Raw genomic sequence first — 18,283 nt, 5'->3', positions numbered from 1 at the left:
TATTGTAAAAAATGGATTTGCTTATTCAAACATTTCAAAAACGCGCAATCAACATTCAATGAAACTGCTGGTTCGACGCATGCGCATTGCTGAGGAGGACTGCCGCAGGCACAAACAGAAAACAGTAGCGCGCCTAGCGTCAGAATCAGGAATCGTGAGTACGGAACTTGCGGAGGACGTTTCTGTGGATACTGTATTTTTCTAATTTCCGAAAGTTTTCCTCAGTTTTTCGCGAGATGATCCCCCAATTTTGTGAATTTTATTATAAATTATGACCAAGTAATACATCGTAAAATGTCCTGATAACTTTTGTTTTCCTGAATAGTGTCAAATCAATCATTAAACCTCAAGTGAACAAAGGGCAAGGGCTGTCTGACAATCGTCTGTCTGCCAAGACATTCTGCGAAGGTAATAATATATATCGGTTATATTTGATCAATTCTAATCTTATATCATGCGAAATTCTGCAAAATTTAGTTATTTAGTTTGCCAACAAATTTAGAGAACTCGTTTTGTTACGTCAGATATTTGTCAATTTCTTTAATTTTTTTTTCTCGGTATTTTGTTGTAACGTGTACATTTTTTGAATGCATTTGAAATAATATTTATAACTAAAAATATAGAAAATCATATTTTTTATATTGTATTTTAATATGAAGTTTTCAGTTTGGATCGTTTTGAAAATTTAAGTGTTAAATGTTCGAATTTTATTATTTTTTGATTCGATTGTGTAAAAAGTTAACCTTTTTTGTTTTAAAACTTCGACAATTTTATTGCACAGTCATCTTTGTAAGTTGAAAAAATTGTTTTTTAATTTGAAATTTCAATTATTTTATTAAAAACCCATCAAATGTTATAGAAGTAATTTTTTATGGTTTGTAAGTTATTTCTTTTTAATTGAAAAGGTTGCTATTCTGTTTTCAAATCACAATTCTCTTTGATTAAAAATAGTTGATTTTTTTTGTTTAAAAAAATTATTGTAATATTTTTGGTTCAGGATTCATCATTTTTCGTTAAAATGTTTACTATTTTGTCCAAAATTCAACAACTTTTTCAAAAAGTCATATTATTTAGTCAAAAATTCAATTTTTTATGTGCAAAAATTCATTATTTTGAATTAAAAAAATCATCTTTTAGAATAAAAGCCATCTTTTTTGTGGTTGAAATTTAATCTTTTTTAATTGAAAAGACTACAATTCTATTTTTCTTTTAAGAATTGATGTATTTTGGTTAAAAATTCAACTTTTTTCTTGAAAATTCGTCTTTTTGATAGAAAACTCATTCATTTGGGTTAAAAATTAATCAAATTCAAATATTTGGTCAAAAGTCATTTTTTTGGTCTTAAATATAAGTTTTTCGCTGAAAATTCATCTTTTTGGTAGAAAATTCGTTCTTTTTCATTATATTTTTGGTTTACAATTCCTGTCTTGGTTAAAAATTGAACTTTTTTCATGAAAATTCATTCTTTTGGAATAAAAATTGATCTTTTGGTAGATTTAAAATTCTTTATTTTAATTTTAAAAGTCTAGTATTATATTTTATGTTCAGAATTCGTTAAAAATTTTAATATTTTGAACTTCTTGTTGAAAATTCGTCGTTTTAGATTAGAAATTTGTTGATCTTTTGGATTAAAAGTTCACCTTTTAGTAAAAAAGCAATGTTTTTTGTTATTTAAATTTAATCTTTTTTATTTAAAAAAAACTGCATTTACATTTTTAGTTCAGAATTCATGTTTCCTAGTTGAAAATTAAACTTTTTGGTTGAAAATTCGCCTTTTCGGATAGAAAATGCCTTCTTTTGGATTAGAAATTCATGAATTTGATTGAAAATTCGTTGTTGTTTTTTGTAGAATTCAGCTATTTTTTATTTAAAATTATACTATTTTGTGGAAAATTCAACTATTTTATCAAAAATTCACCTTTTTTGCTGAAACTTCCATTTTTTATAGAAAATTCATTATTTTAGAATAAAAATCTATCTGCTGGTAGATTGTAAAATATTTACTTTTATTTAAAAAGAATATTTTATGTTCAGAATTCGTTAAAAAATTGTATTATTTTGTACCTTTTGTTGAAAACTCATCTTTTTGTATAACAAGTTCATCGTTTTGAATTAAAAATTAATCAAATGTTACAGAAAAGTCCCCTTTTTTGTTGTTGTAAATTATTTATTTTTATTTGAAAATTCTATTTTTTTATTTTCTGTTCACAGAATTCGTTAAAAATGATCATTTTGGTTCAAAATTCATATCTTTTCGTTTAAAATTATACTATTTTGTTGAAAATTCAACAATTTTGTCAAAAAGTAATCATTCTGATCAAAAATTCAACTTTTTTCAGAAAATTCGTTCTTTTGGATTAAAAATTCATCTTTTTGTAAAAAGCAATAATTTTTTGTTGTTTAAATTTGATATTTTTTAACTTAAAAACTGCATTTACATTTTCGGTTCAGAATTTATGTTTTATAGTTTAAAATTAAACTTTTTGATTGAAAATTCGCCTTTTTTAGATTAAAGTTTAAGTGTTTGGTCAAAAGTTGAACTATTTTGTTGAAAATTAATTTTTCTGTTCAAAATATTCATCATTTCGGTTAAAAATTCTTCTCTTTGGTTCAGAATATAACTATTTTGTTAAAAATTCATGCATTTTTTTTTTTAAATATATTCATTTTGTTGAAAATTCGTATTTTTGGTAAAATTTAACTATTTGTTATTCAAAATAAACCAAAATTTTGTTTGGTATATCAACTATTACATTTTTTGTTAGAATTGATCTTTTCTTGACTAAAATTCAGCTGCTGGTTTAAAATTTGAACTATTTCGATAAACATTAATTTTTTGTTTTTGCAGAAGCTTCGTCATTTTAATTGAAAATTACTCTATTTGGTTCAGAATATAACTATTTTGTTAAATATCAACTATTACGTTTTTTGTTGAGATTTCATTTTTCTTGGTTAAAATTTAACTCCTGGATTAAAATTTGAACTATTTCTTTAAAAATAAATATTTTTTTGCAGAAGATTCATAATTTGAACTAAAAATTCCTCTCTTTGTCAGAATATAACTATTTTGTTAAAAATCCATGCATTTTGTAGAATATTCATGCATTCTGTTGAAAATTCCCATTTTTGATAGAATTAGACTGTTTTTTTTTTTTTAGTAAAAAAGTTTTTTGGATGGTATGTCAACTATTACATTTTTTTAGAATTGATCTTTTTTTGATTAAAATTCAACTGCTGGATTAAAAGTTTAGCTATTTCGTTAAAAATTATTCTTTTTTTTTTGCAGAAGATTCATCATTTTATTTAAAAATTCCTCTCTTTGGTTCAGAATATAACTATTTTGTTAAAAATTCATGCATTTTGTAGAATATTTATATATTTTTCTGAAAATTCATTCATCCTGTCGAAAATTCGTATTTTTGTTGTAGAATTCAGCTATTTTTTATTTAAAATTACAATATTTTATAGTTTAAATATCAAGTGATACATTTTTCGTGGAAAATTCACCTTTTTTAGATTAAAATTTAACTGTTTGGTTAATTTTTTTTTGGCAGAAGATTCATCATTTTATTTAAAAATTCCTCTCTTTGGTTCAGAATATATCTATTTTGTTAAAAATTCATGCATTTTGTTAAATATTCATTCTTTTTTTTTAATTCATGAATTTTTTTTGAAAATTCATGCTTTTTTTTAATTCATGCATTTTGTTTGAAGTTCATCGATTTTTTTGAAAATTCGTATCAGTGGTAGAATTCTATTATTTTTCATTTGGAAATTCATTTATGTTTTTGAAAATTCAATTATTTGTTTGAAAATTGAACTCGCCTTAAAAATTCCTGGTTTTTTTTTTTAACTGAAGATTGATCTATTTTAGTTGAAAATTCATCAGTTTGTTTAAAAATTCATCTATTTTATGAAAAACTCTTTTTTGTTGGAAAATTAATCTTTTTGTTGAAGATCTATATTTCTTGTTGAAATAGAAAAGTGTTGTAATCAGAAATCTGAAACATTATAGGCCCTGAAACTCAATAAATTAAACAAGAAAATATTTTCATGAAGTATCTCCTAACATTTTAGTATTTTATAAATTGATAATTTCCATTTCCATTAATTTCCATAATTTCCATTTTTCCATTAATTTCTTTATGCATTTTTTTGAAAGTTCATTCATCTTGTTGAAAATGTGTGTTTTTGGTAGAATTGAACTATTTTTTATTTAAAATAAATTAAATTAAATTAAAATATATTTTTTTGATTGATATATCAACTAGTGTTCTTTCATTCTGCTTGGCGATGTGCGATTGGTACACAATTCATTTAAATGGATGAGAACTAGATCAAAGATGGAGGAAATTAATAAGAATGACAAAGAGGCTAACGAGAGTCCCAGTTCCAGCGAAGGAAGTGAGGCCACAGATTCCATTGAGGTATTATAATCAGAATTATAATTATAATTTATCAATATGGAAGGATTATAAACGTATGATTAAAAATTTTTAATTACAGGGCTCCGACTAACGCCATTATTGGTATTTTTATAAAAATGCCACTATATTTTATCTTTTCTTTTAAAAATATTTTCGAATTAGCATTAAGAATATTTAAAATTCATCTTTCAGTCCTTTTTCATTGAATAAATTAATTCATTGGCTAATAACTATTCGTTTTAAGTCTATAACTATTTTTGGATTATCTTGCATTCTTTGAAATATTTCCAGGCATTTATAAAAGTGCCGAGAAATTTATAATAGATTTTATTAATTTTAAGGAATTTTTCAGACTCTAGGGTATTTTTAAATCATCCAAGGTATTTTTAAGAGCTTTTGATTTAAAGTATTTTAAGGAATTTAAAAAAATTCAAGGATTATAAAAAAATTAATTTCATTTTTAAAAAAATATTCCGTTTTAGATTTTTAATTTTGAAGCATGTATTTCAATTCAAAGAATTTTAAAATGCAGTTTCAAAGGTTAAAAAATTAAAAATTAGAAGTGTTTAAAATCGAAGATTTTGAAAATAAAAAACAGGATGGCTGCCGGAAAATTTAAATGTGCGTTTTACCATTTTCAACTTAAAAATAAATCCATAATAAGGTAGTCATAATTAAAGGTTTTTATTAAATTTAAAATATTGCGAGTCGAAATTATTTCAAGCAATTTAAACGAAGCGTGTTAACATTTTTTTCAGAACTTCTAATTATATTTTAAAATTAATCGACATTTTCCTACAATTTTTGAAAATCCAGAAAATTAAATAAAATCCTTAAAGTCTTCAATCTTCAATGTCCCTAAGAATCTTAAGAAACTTTTTATTTTTTGTAGTCTTTCACAATTCTTAAAAGAATTCTACATTTTTTGTTTGAAATCTGCAAAAAGCTCAATTTTATTTTAACTTCGGCTGTAAATATTTGAAATTATTTCAAGTTCTAAATTTAATTTGAATCTTTTTAAAACTTTTAAATATCTCTTAATATTACTCTAATATTTTTACAAATAATAAGTGTTCTGTTGTTATTTATAAATTTAATTTTTTTTTAATTTGTTAGATTTTCTAAAAGTTATAGAAAAAATTTAATTCATTTTGAAATATATTGAAAAGTTCTGACAAAAAATTCAAAAATGATTTTGAATTTGGAAAAATTTGAAACCACTTCTAGATTTTTCAAGATTTTGAAATAAAATTTTAAAGATTTTGAAGGATGCCTAAACTATTTAAAGTAAACATAATTTAACTTCTAATTTAAGAACTGTTATTTTAAAAAAAAAACTTTTCAATTTTTAATGTGTCTAGCTTAAAATTACTTAAAATAATATAGTTTTGAAAATTCTTAAAGTTCATTGCTTGATTCTTTAATTTAGACTAATGAAAACGGGATTTTATAACATTTTAGTGGATTTTCAGGAATTCATTCACAGGAATTGAGGTACTTTATAGGATTTTAAAGATTTAAAATTCATCCTGAATTCTTATTTATTCATTTCAGCGGATTATGAAGATTTTAAAATAATTTAGTTTATTTTCAAAGATTACAAAGAAATTTTTTATTTATTTTTGAATTATCTTGTATTATTTGAAATATTTCAGAGTACTTATAAACGTTTCGAGAAATTTTTAATAGATTTCAATAATTTGAAGGAATTTAAAAGATTTTTGTGGTATTTTTAAAACTTCTAAGGCATTTTCAGGAGCTTATGATTTAAATTATTTTATGGAATTTTAAAAGATTCCAATAATTTTTTTATTAATTTCATTAATTTGAAGTGATTTTAAAGCTTTTGAAATACTATAGGAAAACAATTTTTCCAGAATTTCTAAAAATTCTGTGCAATTCTCTTGAATTTTATGAAATCACTTGAATTTCTTTTAATTTACTTAAATTTCTATAAAATTACTCTATTCTACTTAATCAAATTAAAAAAAAAATTTTTTAAGTTTTTATTTAATTGATCCTGAAAAATCTCAAAGGATTTTGAAGAATTTTAAATTATTCAGTTTATTTTAGGAGATTACAAAGAATTTTTTTATTCACTTTTCTTTAAATATCAAAATGAAAGAAATTACAATTGATTCTTTATTTGTAAAAATATCTTTCTATTACTGTATTTAACTATTTTGTTGAAAAAATTTTTTAATTGATTTTTTTCAACCTGAAAATTTATTATATTTTTGTTAAAAAATGGTTCGTTTTTGGTTGAAAATTCAAGTATCTTGTTGAAACTGCATGTATTTTGTTGGAAATTTACCAATTTCTTTGCAATATTTTCTCTCTCTTATTGACAGAATTTTTTTTTTTAATTAAAAAGGCAACTGATTTTGAGAATACATCTTTTTTGGTTGAATTAAAATGGTATTGATCAAAAATTAAAATATTTTTTGATTGAAATATCAACTAATGCATTTTTTTTAGTTCAAAATCTTTTTTTAATGGAATTTAATTAATAGGTTAAAAGTTTAAACTCTTTTGATAAATATTATTTTTATTTAAAGTTCATTATGTTAAATGAAAATTGATATCTCTTTGGTTGAAAATTCGTTTTTTCCTTAGGTGAAAATGAATTTTTTTACTTGAACTATTTTGTTGAAAATCAGTTCTTTTTGTGTGCAAAATTAAATGTTATTACCTAGAAGATGTCATTATTCCAGTTAAATACTGCACCACTTTAATTAAAATTTATCTCTTTGGTTGTATATTAATTTTTGTAAACTAAAATCTAGTTATATAATTTTCAGTTGACAATTTATGTTTCGTAGTTGAAAATTCATGTATTTTGTTGGCAATTTGTCTTTTTAGTAGAAATTAATCTTCTTCATTGAAAATTCATCTTTTTGGTTTTAAATTCCACTATTACATTTTTAATTGAAAATAAATCTTTTTTAGTTCAAAATCCATCTATTCGGTTGAAAATTTACCCTTTTTAGTTGAAAATTTGTCTTCTTTATTTAAAAATTTAACTCTTGTTTAAAATTCATGTAGTTTGTTGATAAATCGTCCGCTTTAAGTAAAAAATTAACATTCTAATTTGAAAATGTCTCTGTTTCGTTATAAATTCAATTATTCTAGTTGAAGATTCATCATTTTAGTCGAAAATTCATCACTTTGTTCAAAAATGTAACTATGCTTTTAAACATTGTTTTGGGTTTTGTTAGTTTTATTTTTTTACTGAAAATGTAACTATTCCAATTCAATATTCTATTATTATATATTTATATTATTGGCGATTTGTCCTTGTTAGCTAAAAATTGGTCTTTTTGGTTGATAATTAAACTAATTCCTTTTTTTAATTAATTTTTTCTTATTTGAAAAGTTTACTATTCCATTTTTGTATCGAAAATTGATGTTTTAGTTCAAAATTCATCACTTCGATTGAAAATTCAACTATATTAGTTAAAGATTTGTAATTTTAGTTGACAATTCATCATTTTGATTGAAAAGTAAACTATTTTGTTAAAAATTCGTTTTTTTGTTGAAAATTAAATTTTTTTCATCTGAAAATTTTACTAGTCTAATTACTGATTATTATTTCTAGTTTAATCACTGATTAAACATTGAACTATTTTGTTGAAAAATCGTTTTTGTTTTGTTGAAATTAAATTCTGTTATTGAAAATTTTATTATTTTTAGTTTTTAAATTCAACTATTGTTACTTATTTTTTGTTGAAAATTGAACTATTTTGTTAAAAATTTGTTTTTTTGTTGTTGAAAATTAATTTGTTCTTATTGGAAAAGTTTACTATTCCATTTTTTTAATCGAAATTTGATATTTTAGTTCAAAATTCATCACTACGATTGAAAATTCAACTATATTAGTTAAAGATTTCTAATTTTAGTTGACAATTCATCATTTTGATTGAAAATTAAACTATTTTGTTAAAAATTCGTTTTTTTTGTTGTTGAAAATTAATTTTTTCTTATTTGAAAATTTTACAATTCCAATTTTGATCAAAAATTGATGTTTTAGTTCAAAATTCAACTATTTCGTTAAAAATATACGTATTTTCTTGGGAAATCGTATTTTTTGTATAAAATTTATCTTCTGTTTGAAAATTTATCTTTTTGATTCAAAATTTAACTATTGTAAATGAGAATTTAACTATTTAATTTTAGTTTGAAAGCCGATATTTTTATTTAGTTAAAAATTTAATAATACTCTTAAAAAGATATCCATTTTGGCTGCAAATTGTTTTCACTTCTTATTTTGTTGTTAGACAAGGGACTGGAATATTTTTTGGATGAAAATTGATTGTTTATTTGAAATTTATACTTTGGTGTTGAAAAATGAACTGAAATATTTTCTGGATGAAAGTTCCACTTATGAAATAATGGTTCTTTTTTATTACAAAAGCATCTGTTTTAGTACAAAGTTTAATCTTTTTTGGATAAAAATGCAACTATTTGGTAGAGAATTCAACAATTGTGTTAAAAATCATTCTTTTTGGTTGCACAAATTCGTCTTTTTAAATTAAATATTTAATTTTTTTGTTTAAACATTCATATTTTGATCGTAAAAAATCGACTAAAACCTTTTAAACAGAAAATTCAACTATTTTTTTTTTAAATTAAACTTTTTCATTTAAAACTTCATCTGCTATAGAAAAAATTTCATTTTTTAAATAAAAATTTGGTTAAATCGCTTTATTCAGAACTCACTTTTTTTTAAATAATTTTTTAGTTAGAAATTCCTTTTTTGTTGGGTAAAAATGCATCAGTTTCACGGGGAATTATTTTTTTGCTAAAAAGTCATATTTTGGTTTGAAAATTCAATTTTTTTTTTTAGAAAATTATTTTTGGTTTAAAAATTCATATTTTAATCGTGAAAAGTGGAGTAAAATCTTTTTAACAGAAAATACAACAATTTTTTTGAAAATTTATCTTTTTGATTAAAAACTTCACCTGTTATAGAAGAAATTTCATTTTTTTAAAATAAAAATTCAATTTTTTGGTTAAAAATCATTCTTCTTTGATTTAGCATTTAACTAATTTTTTAAAAAAATTTGGATCCATCACTTTTTTAAGCAATCATTTTTTTTCTAAAGATTTATATTTTCAGTTTGAAATTCATCTCTTTGAAAGTTTAATTATTTTGTTGAAAATTAATATTTTTCATTGAAAATTCAACTACGTGGGTAAAAGTTAAACTACATTGTTAAAAATTATTTTTTAATGATGGCTTATGTCTGGTTCTAAATTTAAATGTTTAGTGGAAAATACTTTTTTTGTTTTGTTTAAAATTAATTTTTTTAACAGAAAACGCAACTTCCTTTTTTTAAGATTTGTATTTTTTTGTTGGAAATTCGCCATTTTTTTGGTAAAAAAGAATCCTGTTTTAGTTTGCAATTTCATTTTTGTTTTCATATTTTGGTTCGAAAATTCAATTTTTTTGTAGATGATTATTTTTTGTTTAAAAATTCACATGTTGATCGTTAAAAGTCGACTAAAATGTTTTAAACAGAAAATTCAAATATTTTTTTAAAAATTAATCTTTTTGATTTAAAACTTTATTTTTAATAGAAAAAATTCCATTTTTTCTATAAAAAATTCAACTTTTTGGTTAAAAATCATTCGTCTTTGATTGAGATTTAAGATTTATATTTGAAGTTGAGAATTCATCTCGTTTGAAAGTTTAATTATTTCGTTGAAAATCAATATTTTTAAATTGAAAATTTAACTACTTAGGTAAAAGTTAAACTGTATTGTTAAAATTTTTTTTACTTAAGGCTTGTGCCTGGTTAAAAATTAATTTTTTAATAGAAAACGTAACTTCAATTTTTTAAGATTTATATTTTTTTGTTGAAAATTCGCCTTTTTTTGGTAAAAAAAAATATTTGTTGAGTTTGAAATTTCATTTAATTTTGGTAAAAATTCATTAGTTTCGTGAAAAATTAATTTTTTGCTGAAAAGTCATATTTTTTGTTTGAAAATTCAATTTTTGTAAAGAAAATTTGTCTTCTGGTTTGAAGGTTCAACAATTCAGATAAACTTTTATTTATTTTTTGAGTGAAAAATCTTTATTTGTTGGAAATTCGTCTTTGGTTTTAAAATTGTTTTCTTTCGTTGTATAAATTTTATTCTTTTTTTTTTTATTATAATATAAACGATGACACTTTTTCATTGGGAATTTTTCTTTTCAGGTTGAATATTCAACTATTATATTAAAAATTGAATTATTTTGTTGAAAATTCCAGTATTTTGAAAAAAAAAACCATCCGTTATAGCAGAAGAGAAAATTTTTTTGATTGAAATAAATTAGTAAATTTGAAAATTTAAATTTTTATATGAAATGCTGTTTTATTCCGTTTATAAAATATTCTATATTAAAAGTATCAGAATATTAAAATGCTGGTATTTGAATATTAATGATTTGAAATGAAAAATTAATCAAGGAAAAATCAGAGATTTTTGAAAATATTCTCGGTTTTGCATGTTTTCAAGTTTGATTACATTTTTATTTGACAATTAGTGATTTATAAGCTTATATTTAAAAGAATATTCGCTCTTTTAAAATTAATATATAAATAAAAAAATATTACTTTTTTCAGGTGGACAATTCACAGACTGTTTTATTAAAAATAGCAACTTTATACGCTGAGCGTCTTATGAACGATATCTGTCTCGTAGTTGACGGTATCGAATATCCAGCGCACAGACTTATTCTTTGCGCGTCAAGCGATGTGTTCCAGGTGAATATAAAAAATATAATAATAAATCATTAATTTTTCTCTCATATGTCTTTATTTTCTAAGCAAAATTTCCAATTTTCTAATCTCATTTTTTTAAGTATTAAAAGCAAACTTTAATACTTATTTAAACTATTATCCTTTAGTCTATAAATTATTTAAATTCCTATTTATTTATCTATTTATTATTTATCCTATTTATTTTTGGTTGAAAATTTAATTATTTTGTTAAAAATTCATCCTCCTGAAAACGAAATTCATCCTTTTTAGATAAAAGTGCTATTGGTTTAAAAAAATAATTAATTGTCGATTGAAAATTCCATTAGTTGAATGAAAGTGGAACATTTTTGTTTAAAATTTATTTTTACGGTTGTCGATTCATCATTTTGGTTGAAAATTCATCTGTTTTGGTGAAAATTTAATTTTTTTTTTTATTAAAAAATGTGTTTGGTTGAAAATTAATTGGTCTAGGTTGAAGTTTCAATTATAACAAGATAACTTTTTTTTTAATTTATCTAAAATTCTACTAATTGGTTAAAAGTTTAACGATTTTGTCATAAATTAATTTTTGTGTTCTAACTGTTTCGTTGAAGATTTATCTGTTTTAGTTGAAATTTGAAATAAAATTTGAACCTTATTATTATTATAACCTTATTACCTTGTATTTTGAAACTTATATTTTTGAGTTTTAATTTTTCGTGTGGAAAATTCACTTTCCTTTATTTAAGATTCAAATCTTTTTTCTTTTTTTTTTTAAATTTTTACAATGACAGAATAAAATTTTTTGATAAAAAGTCATAAACTTCTTTGACTAAAATTTATATTTTTGGGTTGAAAAGTTAACTGTTATCTAGAAAATTCGTCTTTTGGGTTTGAAAATTCAACAATTTGGCTATAATTATTGATTCTTTCTTGGTTAAAAAATCCTTCTCTGCTAGAAATTAGTTTTTTTTTAAATCCATATTTTTTGGTAGAAATGTCATCTTTTTTAGTTAAAAATTCAAATTTTTGATTCAAAATGTATCTGTTTTGGTTGAGGTGAAGTTTCTTTGTTCAAAATTCTTTTTTTAGTTTAATTCAACTTTTTTAAAATACAAAATTCAAATATTTATTGATTAAAATATCAACTATTAAATTTGTTGTCGAGAATTAATCTTTGTCGGTAAAAAATTGATTTAGTTGGTTGAAAATTCATATTTTTAGTTAAATATTTATTTATTTCATGATTCAAAAATCTTTCTGTACAGAAAATTCAACCTTTTCTTAGAAAATGAGTCTTTTTTGTTTAAAAAGTCATCTCTTTTTGTAATAATTTAATCTTTTTCCGTTAAAAATGCAACTGCGTGGCTGAAAATTATTCTCTGTATGTCGAAACTTCGTCTTTTTGGCTTTAAAATTAAAATATTTTGGTAAAACTTTCAACCTTTTGGTTAAAAATCAATTTTTTTATTAAAAATCTATCTGCGTAATTGAATTTTTTTAAATTGTTGGTTGAGGTTTTAATTATTTTGATCGAAAATTCGACATTTTGGTTGAATTAAACTTTTTTTTTTTAATTCAAAATTAAAATCCTTTTTGGTTGAAATATAAACTATTACATTTTTTGTAAAAAATTAATCTTTTTCAGTAAATAATTAAACTGAAAATACATCTTTGTGGTTAAAAATTTAACAATTCAGGCAAAATTTCATATGTGCTTTTGAATTTTTTTTTTTAGAAAATCAAACTTCTTAGATAAAAGTTCATCTTTATTGATTAAAAATTCAACTAATTGGTTTGAAAAAAGTAACTTCGTTAAAAATTCTCTGTCTGTTTAAAAATTTGACTATCTTCATTGATAATCAAATTATTACAAAAATGGCCTTATGAATTATTTTTTTTTTTTTTATTTATGTTTTGAATAGAAAAATCGACTTCTTTCAAAAAGGTCCTTCTGATTTTTTTCTCAAAAAATAAAAACAAGAATTTTGAAATTTAATTCTTAATTTAAAATGTTTTTTTACATCAAAATCGACTTTTAACAAAAATGGCCTTACGAATTTTAAAATAATTTTCTTTTTATTTGAAATATTTTGAATATAAAAGTACGATTTTTTCAAAAAGGACCTTCTGAATTTTTTGTTTAGGGTTTTAATATGTCCCTAGAATTGAAAAATATCCTAATTAATCGAAAAATTTTAAACACGAGTACTTTTTAAATAAATTTGCATTTATTATTTTAATTTGAAATATTTTGAACATAAAAATAAGGATTTTTCATAAAGTGCCTTACGAATTTTTTTATTTTTCATTTTAATTTGTCCATAAGATTGTAAACTACTGTAATTAATAGAAAAATCTTATATACAAAGACCTTTCAATTAGATTTTTAGATTTTTTTTTCAATTTTTAAATATTTTTAACATAAAAATCGACTTTTTCTAAAAGGGGTTTTTCAAAATTTTATGTCCCAATTCATCGGAAAATCATATACACGAGAAACTTGTAAATAAATTTTTAGAGTTTAATTTTTTGTTTTTTGATTTTTTCTCTAAAAAAAACAAACAAAAAACAAGAATTTTGAAATTAAATTTTTATTTATTTTTTTAATCTGAAATATTTTTGACATTAAAACCGACTTTTTACAAATAATGGCCTTTCAAATTTGTTATTTATTTATTTTTATTTAAAATATTTTGATCATAAAAATACGTTTTTTTTTCTTCAAAAAGTGCCTTCTGGATTTTGTTTTTTGTTTTCTTAAAAAAAAGAAACTTGAAACTAAATTTTTTATTATTATTTTTTTATATTTTAAATAGATTGAACATAAAAATACGATATTTTCAAAAATGGCCTTATGAATTTTCTTTACGATTGAAAAATATCCTAATTAATCGAAAAATCTTAAATACGAGGACCTTGTAAATAAATTTACATTTATTATTTTAATTTGAAATATTTTGAACATAAAAACAAGGATTTTTCATAAAGTGCCTTACGAATATTTTTATTTTGCATTTTAATTTGTCCTTAAGATTGCAAACTAATGTATTTAAGGGCATGTGACACAGCTAAATACATATAATACCGATCTCACTTTTTCAGTTCACAGAATATTTTTTGGAACCTAAGAACTTTTTTTGTAAATAAAATATCGAGCTGAAACTTTGGAAAATGTATTAGAGTACAATAAAGTACGTTTAGGTACTACATTTTGGTAGGCACTTCACTGAAAATTATTTCATCTTTTTTCTGAACCTCGACATTTTTATTTTTTTGAACATTCGAACTTTTTTTATACATAAAATATCGGTCTCAAACTTTGAAAAATGCAAGAGCCGAAAGAAAACTACGTTTAAGTACAAAGCTTAATAATAGAAGATGTAAAAAAAAATTTTCAACTATCAATTACATCGGCATCAGTCGATAACGTTGTACACGAAAATACGAATCTTCTAGAGCCTCGTCTAATGGCCGCTAGGGTTCATATTTTCGAGTACAACGTTACCGGCTGATCCCGATGGAATTGATCGTTAAAATATTTTTTTTACATCTTTTATTATTAAGATTTGTACTTAAACGTATTTTTTGTTTCGGCTCTTGCATTTCTCAAAGTTTGAGACCGATAATTTTATGTATAAAAAAAGTTCGAACGTTAAAAAAATGTCGAGGTTCAGAACAAAAGATAAAATGAACTGATGAAGTGAGGTCGGTAATATAGGTATTTAGCTGTGTTACGTGCCCTTAATAGTTTTAATAGTTTTCAATATTTTGATTAAAAATTCTATATACAAGGATCTTGCGATTAAATTTTTGTATTTTTTTGTTTGTATTAATATTTTGAACCCAAAAGTCAACATTTTTATCGAAAAAAAGCGCTACAGATTCTTTTTTTTTTATGATCCGAATTGCTTCTGATCAGAAATGGAATTGTGATCACTCAATCGAGAAAATGAAATGACCTTCCAGGTGATGCTGATGAGTCCACAGTGGAGCGAGTCACAAGAGAGCCGCGTAACACTACAAGAAACACCTCAGTGCGTTCCAATCTTCAGTGAATTTCTCCGATATTTCTACACCGGACAGATAAGAATCAGCCACGGCGTTGTGCTACCGATTCTCTCCCTAGCCGACAAGTACAACGTCAAAGACTTGATTTCCCTCTGCCTGGACTACATGGAAAATCATATCGCCCTTGCCGCCATCCACGGCACTCTCGTCTCCTGGCTTCAGTACACCCTGAACTGCGGCCACGAGGACATCACCCAGGCCTTTCAGAATTTCATCAAGTGGAATCTTGAACTTGTGGCAAAAACGACCGATTTCGGCAATTTCGAGCTCGAGGTTCTCGTCACTCTTCTGCATCAGAGCAGCCTCGTCATCAAGGACGAGATGACACTCTACAAGTGTCTCGAGTCCTGGCTCGATCATCAGACAAACCGATTGCGGACCCAACTGCCGGCCAAAGAGCTGGACACAACTCTGAAGCAGCTTGTCATCGCCGTCATGTCGGCAGTCCGCTTTCCCATGATGTCGCCCCGACAACTCGCCGATCTCCTGCTCTCGCCGCTCACGCAAAAGTACAAGGAGTTCTTCGTCGAGAGGATGGCGATCGGCATGTCCTTCCACTCGGGACAGCACGAGCGAGTCCGCGAAGTGATGCGAACCGAGGAGGAGGGCGCGCTCCTATTTGAGCCGCGGCTCTACACAGTCGACACTTGCAGCTCGCTTCTGACGATTGAGAATTTTCACAGTTTGAGGTCCTATCACACCCGGACTCTCGTCTTCTCGAGCCACTCGTATCTTGCCGATTACGCGGGCGATCAGACCTGCGAGTGGGTCGTGGACATCTATCCGAAGGGCGTCTGGTTCAAGAAGTTCTTCCTGATTGTTTGGCAGGGCACGGTCGAGATGCCGGAACATGTCATCAGATCGGTGCGGCTCTCGTTGACGTGCAAGGAGCCGCCGGTGAACAGTGAGGCCGACAGGCGAGTCAAAATTGGCGTTTTGATTTATGGACTTCAGGACGGTGTCGAGCATATCGCGCGAGTCATGGAGACAATTCATCGATTTAATAAGAATGATCGGGTTCTGAATTTGGATGATTTGCTGCCCTTTGAGGAGCTCAATCCGCAGCGGAGTGCTGCTGGCACGATGAATAATGCGGAGAGTGCTATTTCCTCGTTTCTCGTTGGACCGAACAAGGATATGCTCAAATTGCATATTGTCATCTCGCCCGCGAATCAGAACACCCACGACGAGATTTGACAGTCGACGATCAAGTTTTACCAGGTTTATAGACTCTCGAGGAAAAGTTTCTTTAAGTAGTTTTCTTTTTTCTTTTTCTTTTTCTTTTTCTTTTCTTGTTTTTTGTTTTTTTTTTTTTTGTTTTGTTTCGACTGGTGAAAAATGTTTTCTTTGTAAACTCGTGAGAAATCAGCGAGTACAAAACTTGTGATAGTAGATCGTATAGACGCATGTTTTGAGACTTTGAATTGTGAGTTGGGAGAGGCGATTTAAGAATTATTAGAGAATAATACAGGCCTCTGAGACCGGTCGCTATATATATACAAATAAGGGCTACCATAGAGTCACTTTTTCCATTGAAAAAAGAGCAAATTGGTCACTTTTCAATTCAATAAATTAATTGGGTTCATCATTCATTTCAGGTCTATGCCTATTATATTGTCGAGAATTATTTGAAATATTTGAAGTATTTTTAGGAGCTTTTAATTTAAAGTATTTTAAGGAATTTAAAAAGATTCCAAGATTTAAAAAAAAAATAGTTTCATTAATTTGAAATGATTTTAAAGATTTTGAAATATTATAGAATACAAATTTTTGTACAATTTATTTAAATTTTTTAATTAATTTAATTTAATTTTTTTTATTTAAATTTTATTTCAAGGGTGGCCGCTGGACCGTGTATTTTTTGAGAGAACATTCAGTCCACGTTCGATTTCAACAGTTTAAAAATAATTAGTTGAATTGTTATGTTTTTCAATATTGCTATTATTTAGCTTACAATGCGTAATTTAAAATTTTTTTACATTAAAGAATTTCCACTTAACATTTTTATTTTTAAGCTTAAAATTTTAATTTAAAGAATTTTTAAATGCTTTTTTAAAGTCTCGAACAAATAAAAAATAAAAGCCTTTGATTTTGACAATTTTGGATAAAAACATTTTTATTGAATAAATCAACCATTTTTTTTTAAATTTATCTCTACTGTAAGTAATAAAAAGTGAACAAATGTGAACATGTGACTGAAAGTTTATAAACTATTTTCAACTTAAAAATAACTTCATAATAATATATTTTTAATTTAAGGATTTTATTAAATTTATAATATTGTTTCAGTATAAAATATTAAATTTTTAACTCATTTAATTTGAAATTTTTCATTAATAAAAATTAATTATTAAATATTTAAATTTTTAACTAAAAGTAAAGAATCTTTAACTGCATTGTTTGATATAGAAAACCTGGAATCGTTAAAATTTAGAAAAGCCTTTAAACTTTGAATGTTACAATTATAATTGTTGTATTTGAAAAATGCTTCATTTTTAAGTGAAAATTTAAAATTTTGATATATAATTTACAAATTAACATTTGTAGAAAAAAATTGAGTAATTTTAAGAGATATTTAGGAGTTTGAAAAAGATAAAAAATTATCATGCAAATTTTAGAAAGTTTTCTTAAAATCTTCTACAATCTTTTTGGAAAATTTTATTAAAATTTTTGTAAAACTTTTCAAATATTCTCTTAAAATAATATTTCAAAATGAAAAATTATTTTTAATTTTCAAATTCTACATCAAATTGGAATCTTTTCAAAAGTTCTACATATCTCTTGAAATTACTCGAATTTCGCCAACAAATAATAAATGTTGAATTGTTATTTATACTTCCAAATTGTAAAGAAATTTTCTAAAATTTGCAGGATTTTCTGAAAATTGTAGAAAAAATTCAGTTAATTTTGACAGATATTTGGAGGTTCTGAAAAAAATTCCAAAATAATTTTAAATTTAAAACAACTTCTAGATTTCTCAAGATTTTGAAATAAAATTTTGAAACTTTCCAAGAATATTTAATCTATTTAAAAAGAAAATAATTGAATTTCTAATTTAAG

At 24.2% G+C, this 18,283-nt stretch overlaps 1 protein-coding gene across 1 annotated transcript; it reads left to right on the top strand.

Moving 5' to 3' along the window:
* Nucleotides 1-162: 162 nt before the first annotated feature.
* LOC117178857 (BTB/POZ domain-containing protein 17) lies at nt 163-16,533 on the top strand. Its single transcript, XM_033370365.1, has 4 exons — nt 163-408; nt 4,272-4,427; nt 11,036-11,176; nt 15,122-16,533. The coding sequence occupies exons 2-4, from the start codon at nt 4,326-4,328 to the stop codon at nt 16,418-16,420; spliced, it is 1,542 nt and encodes a 513-aa protein (XP_033226256.1). The 5' UTR covers nt 163-408; nt 4,272-4,325; the 3' UTR covers nt 16,421-16,533.
* Nucleotides 16,534-18,283: the final 1,750 nt, after the last annotated feature.

This window comes from Belonocnema kinseyi, chromosome 8 (assembly GCF_010883055.1).
Source record: "Belonocnema kinseyi isolate 2016_QV_RU_SX_M_011 chromosome 8, B_treatae_v1, whole genome shotgun sequence".
Classification (NCBI taxonomy): domain Eukaryota; kingdom Metazoa; phylum Arthropoda; class Insecta; order Hymenoptera; family Cynipidae; genus Belonocnema; species Belonocnema kinseyi.
This window is presented reverse-complemented; position numbering and strand designations above follow the sequence as displayed.

Coding starts and splice junctions, on each gene's coding strand:
- LOC117178857 (XM_033370365.1), top strand. CDS start 4,326: ATGAGAACTAGATCAAAGATGGAGGAAATTAATAAGAATGACAAAGAG. Junction 4,428..11,035: donor AGGCCACAGATTCCATTGAG/GTATTATAATCA, acceptor TACTTTTTTCAG/GTGGACAATTCACAGACTGT. Junction 11,177..15,121: donor CGTCAAGCGATGTGTTCCAG/GTGAATATAAAA, acceptor ATGACCTTCCAG/GTGATGCTGATGAGTCCACA.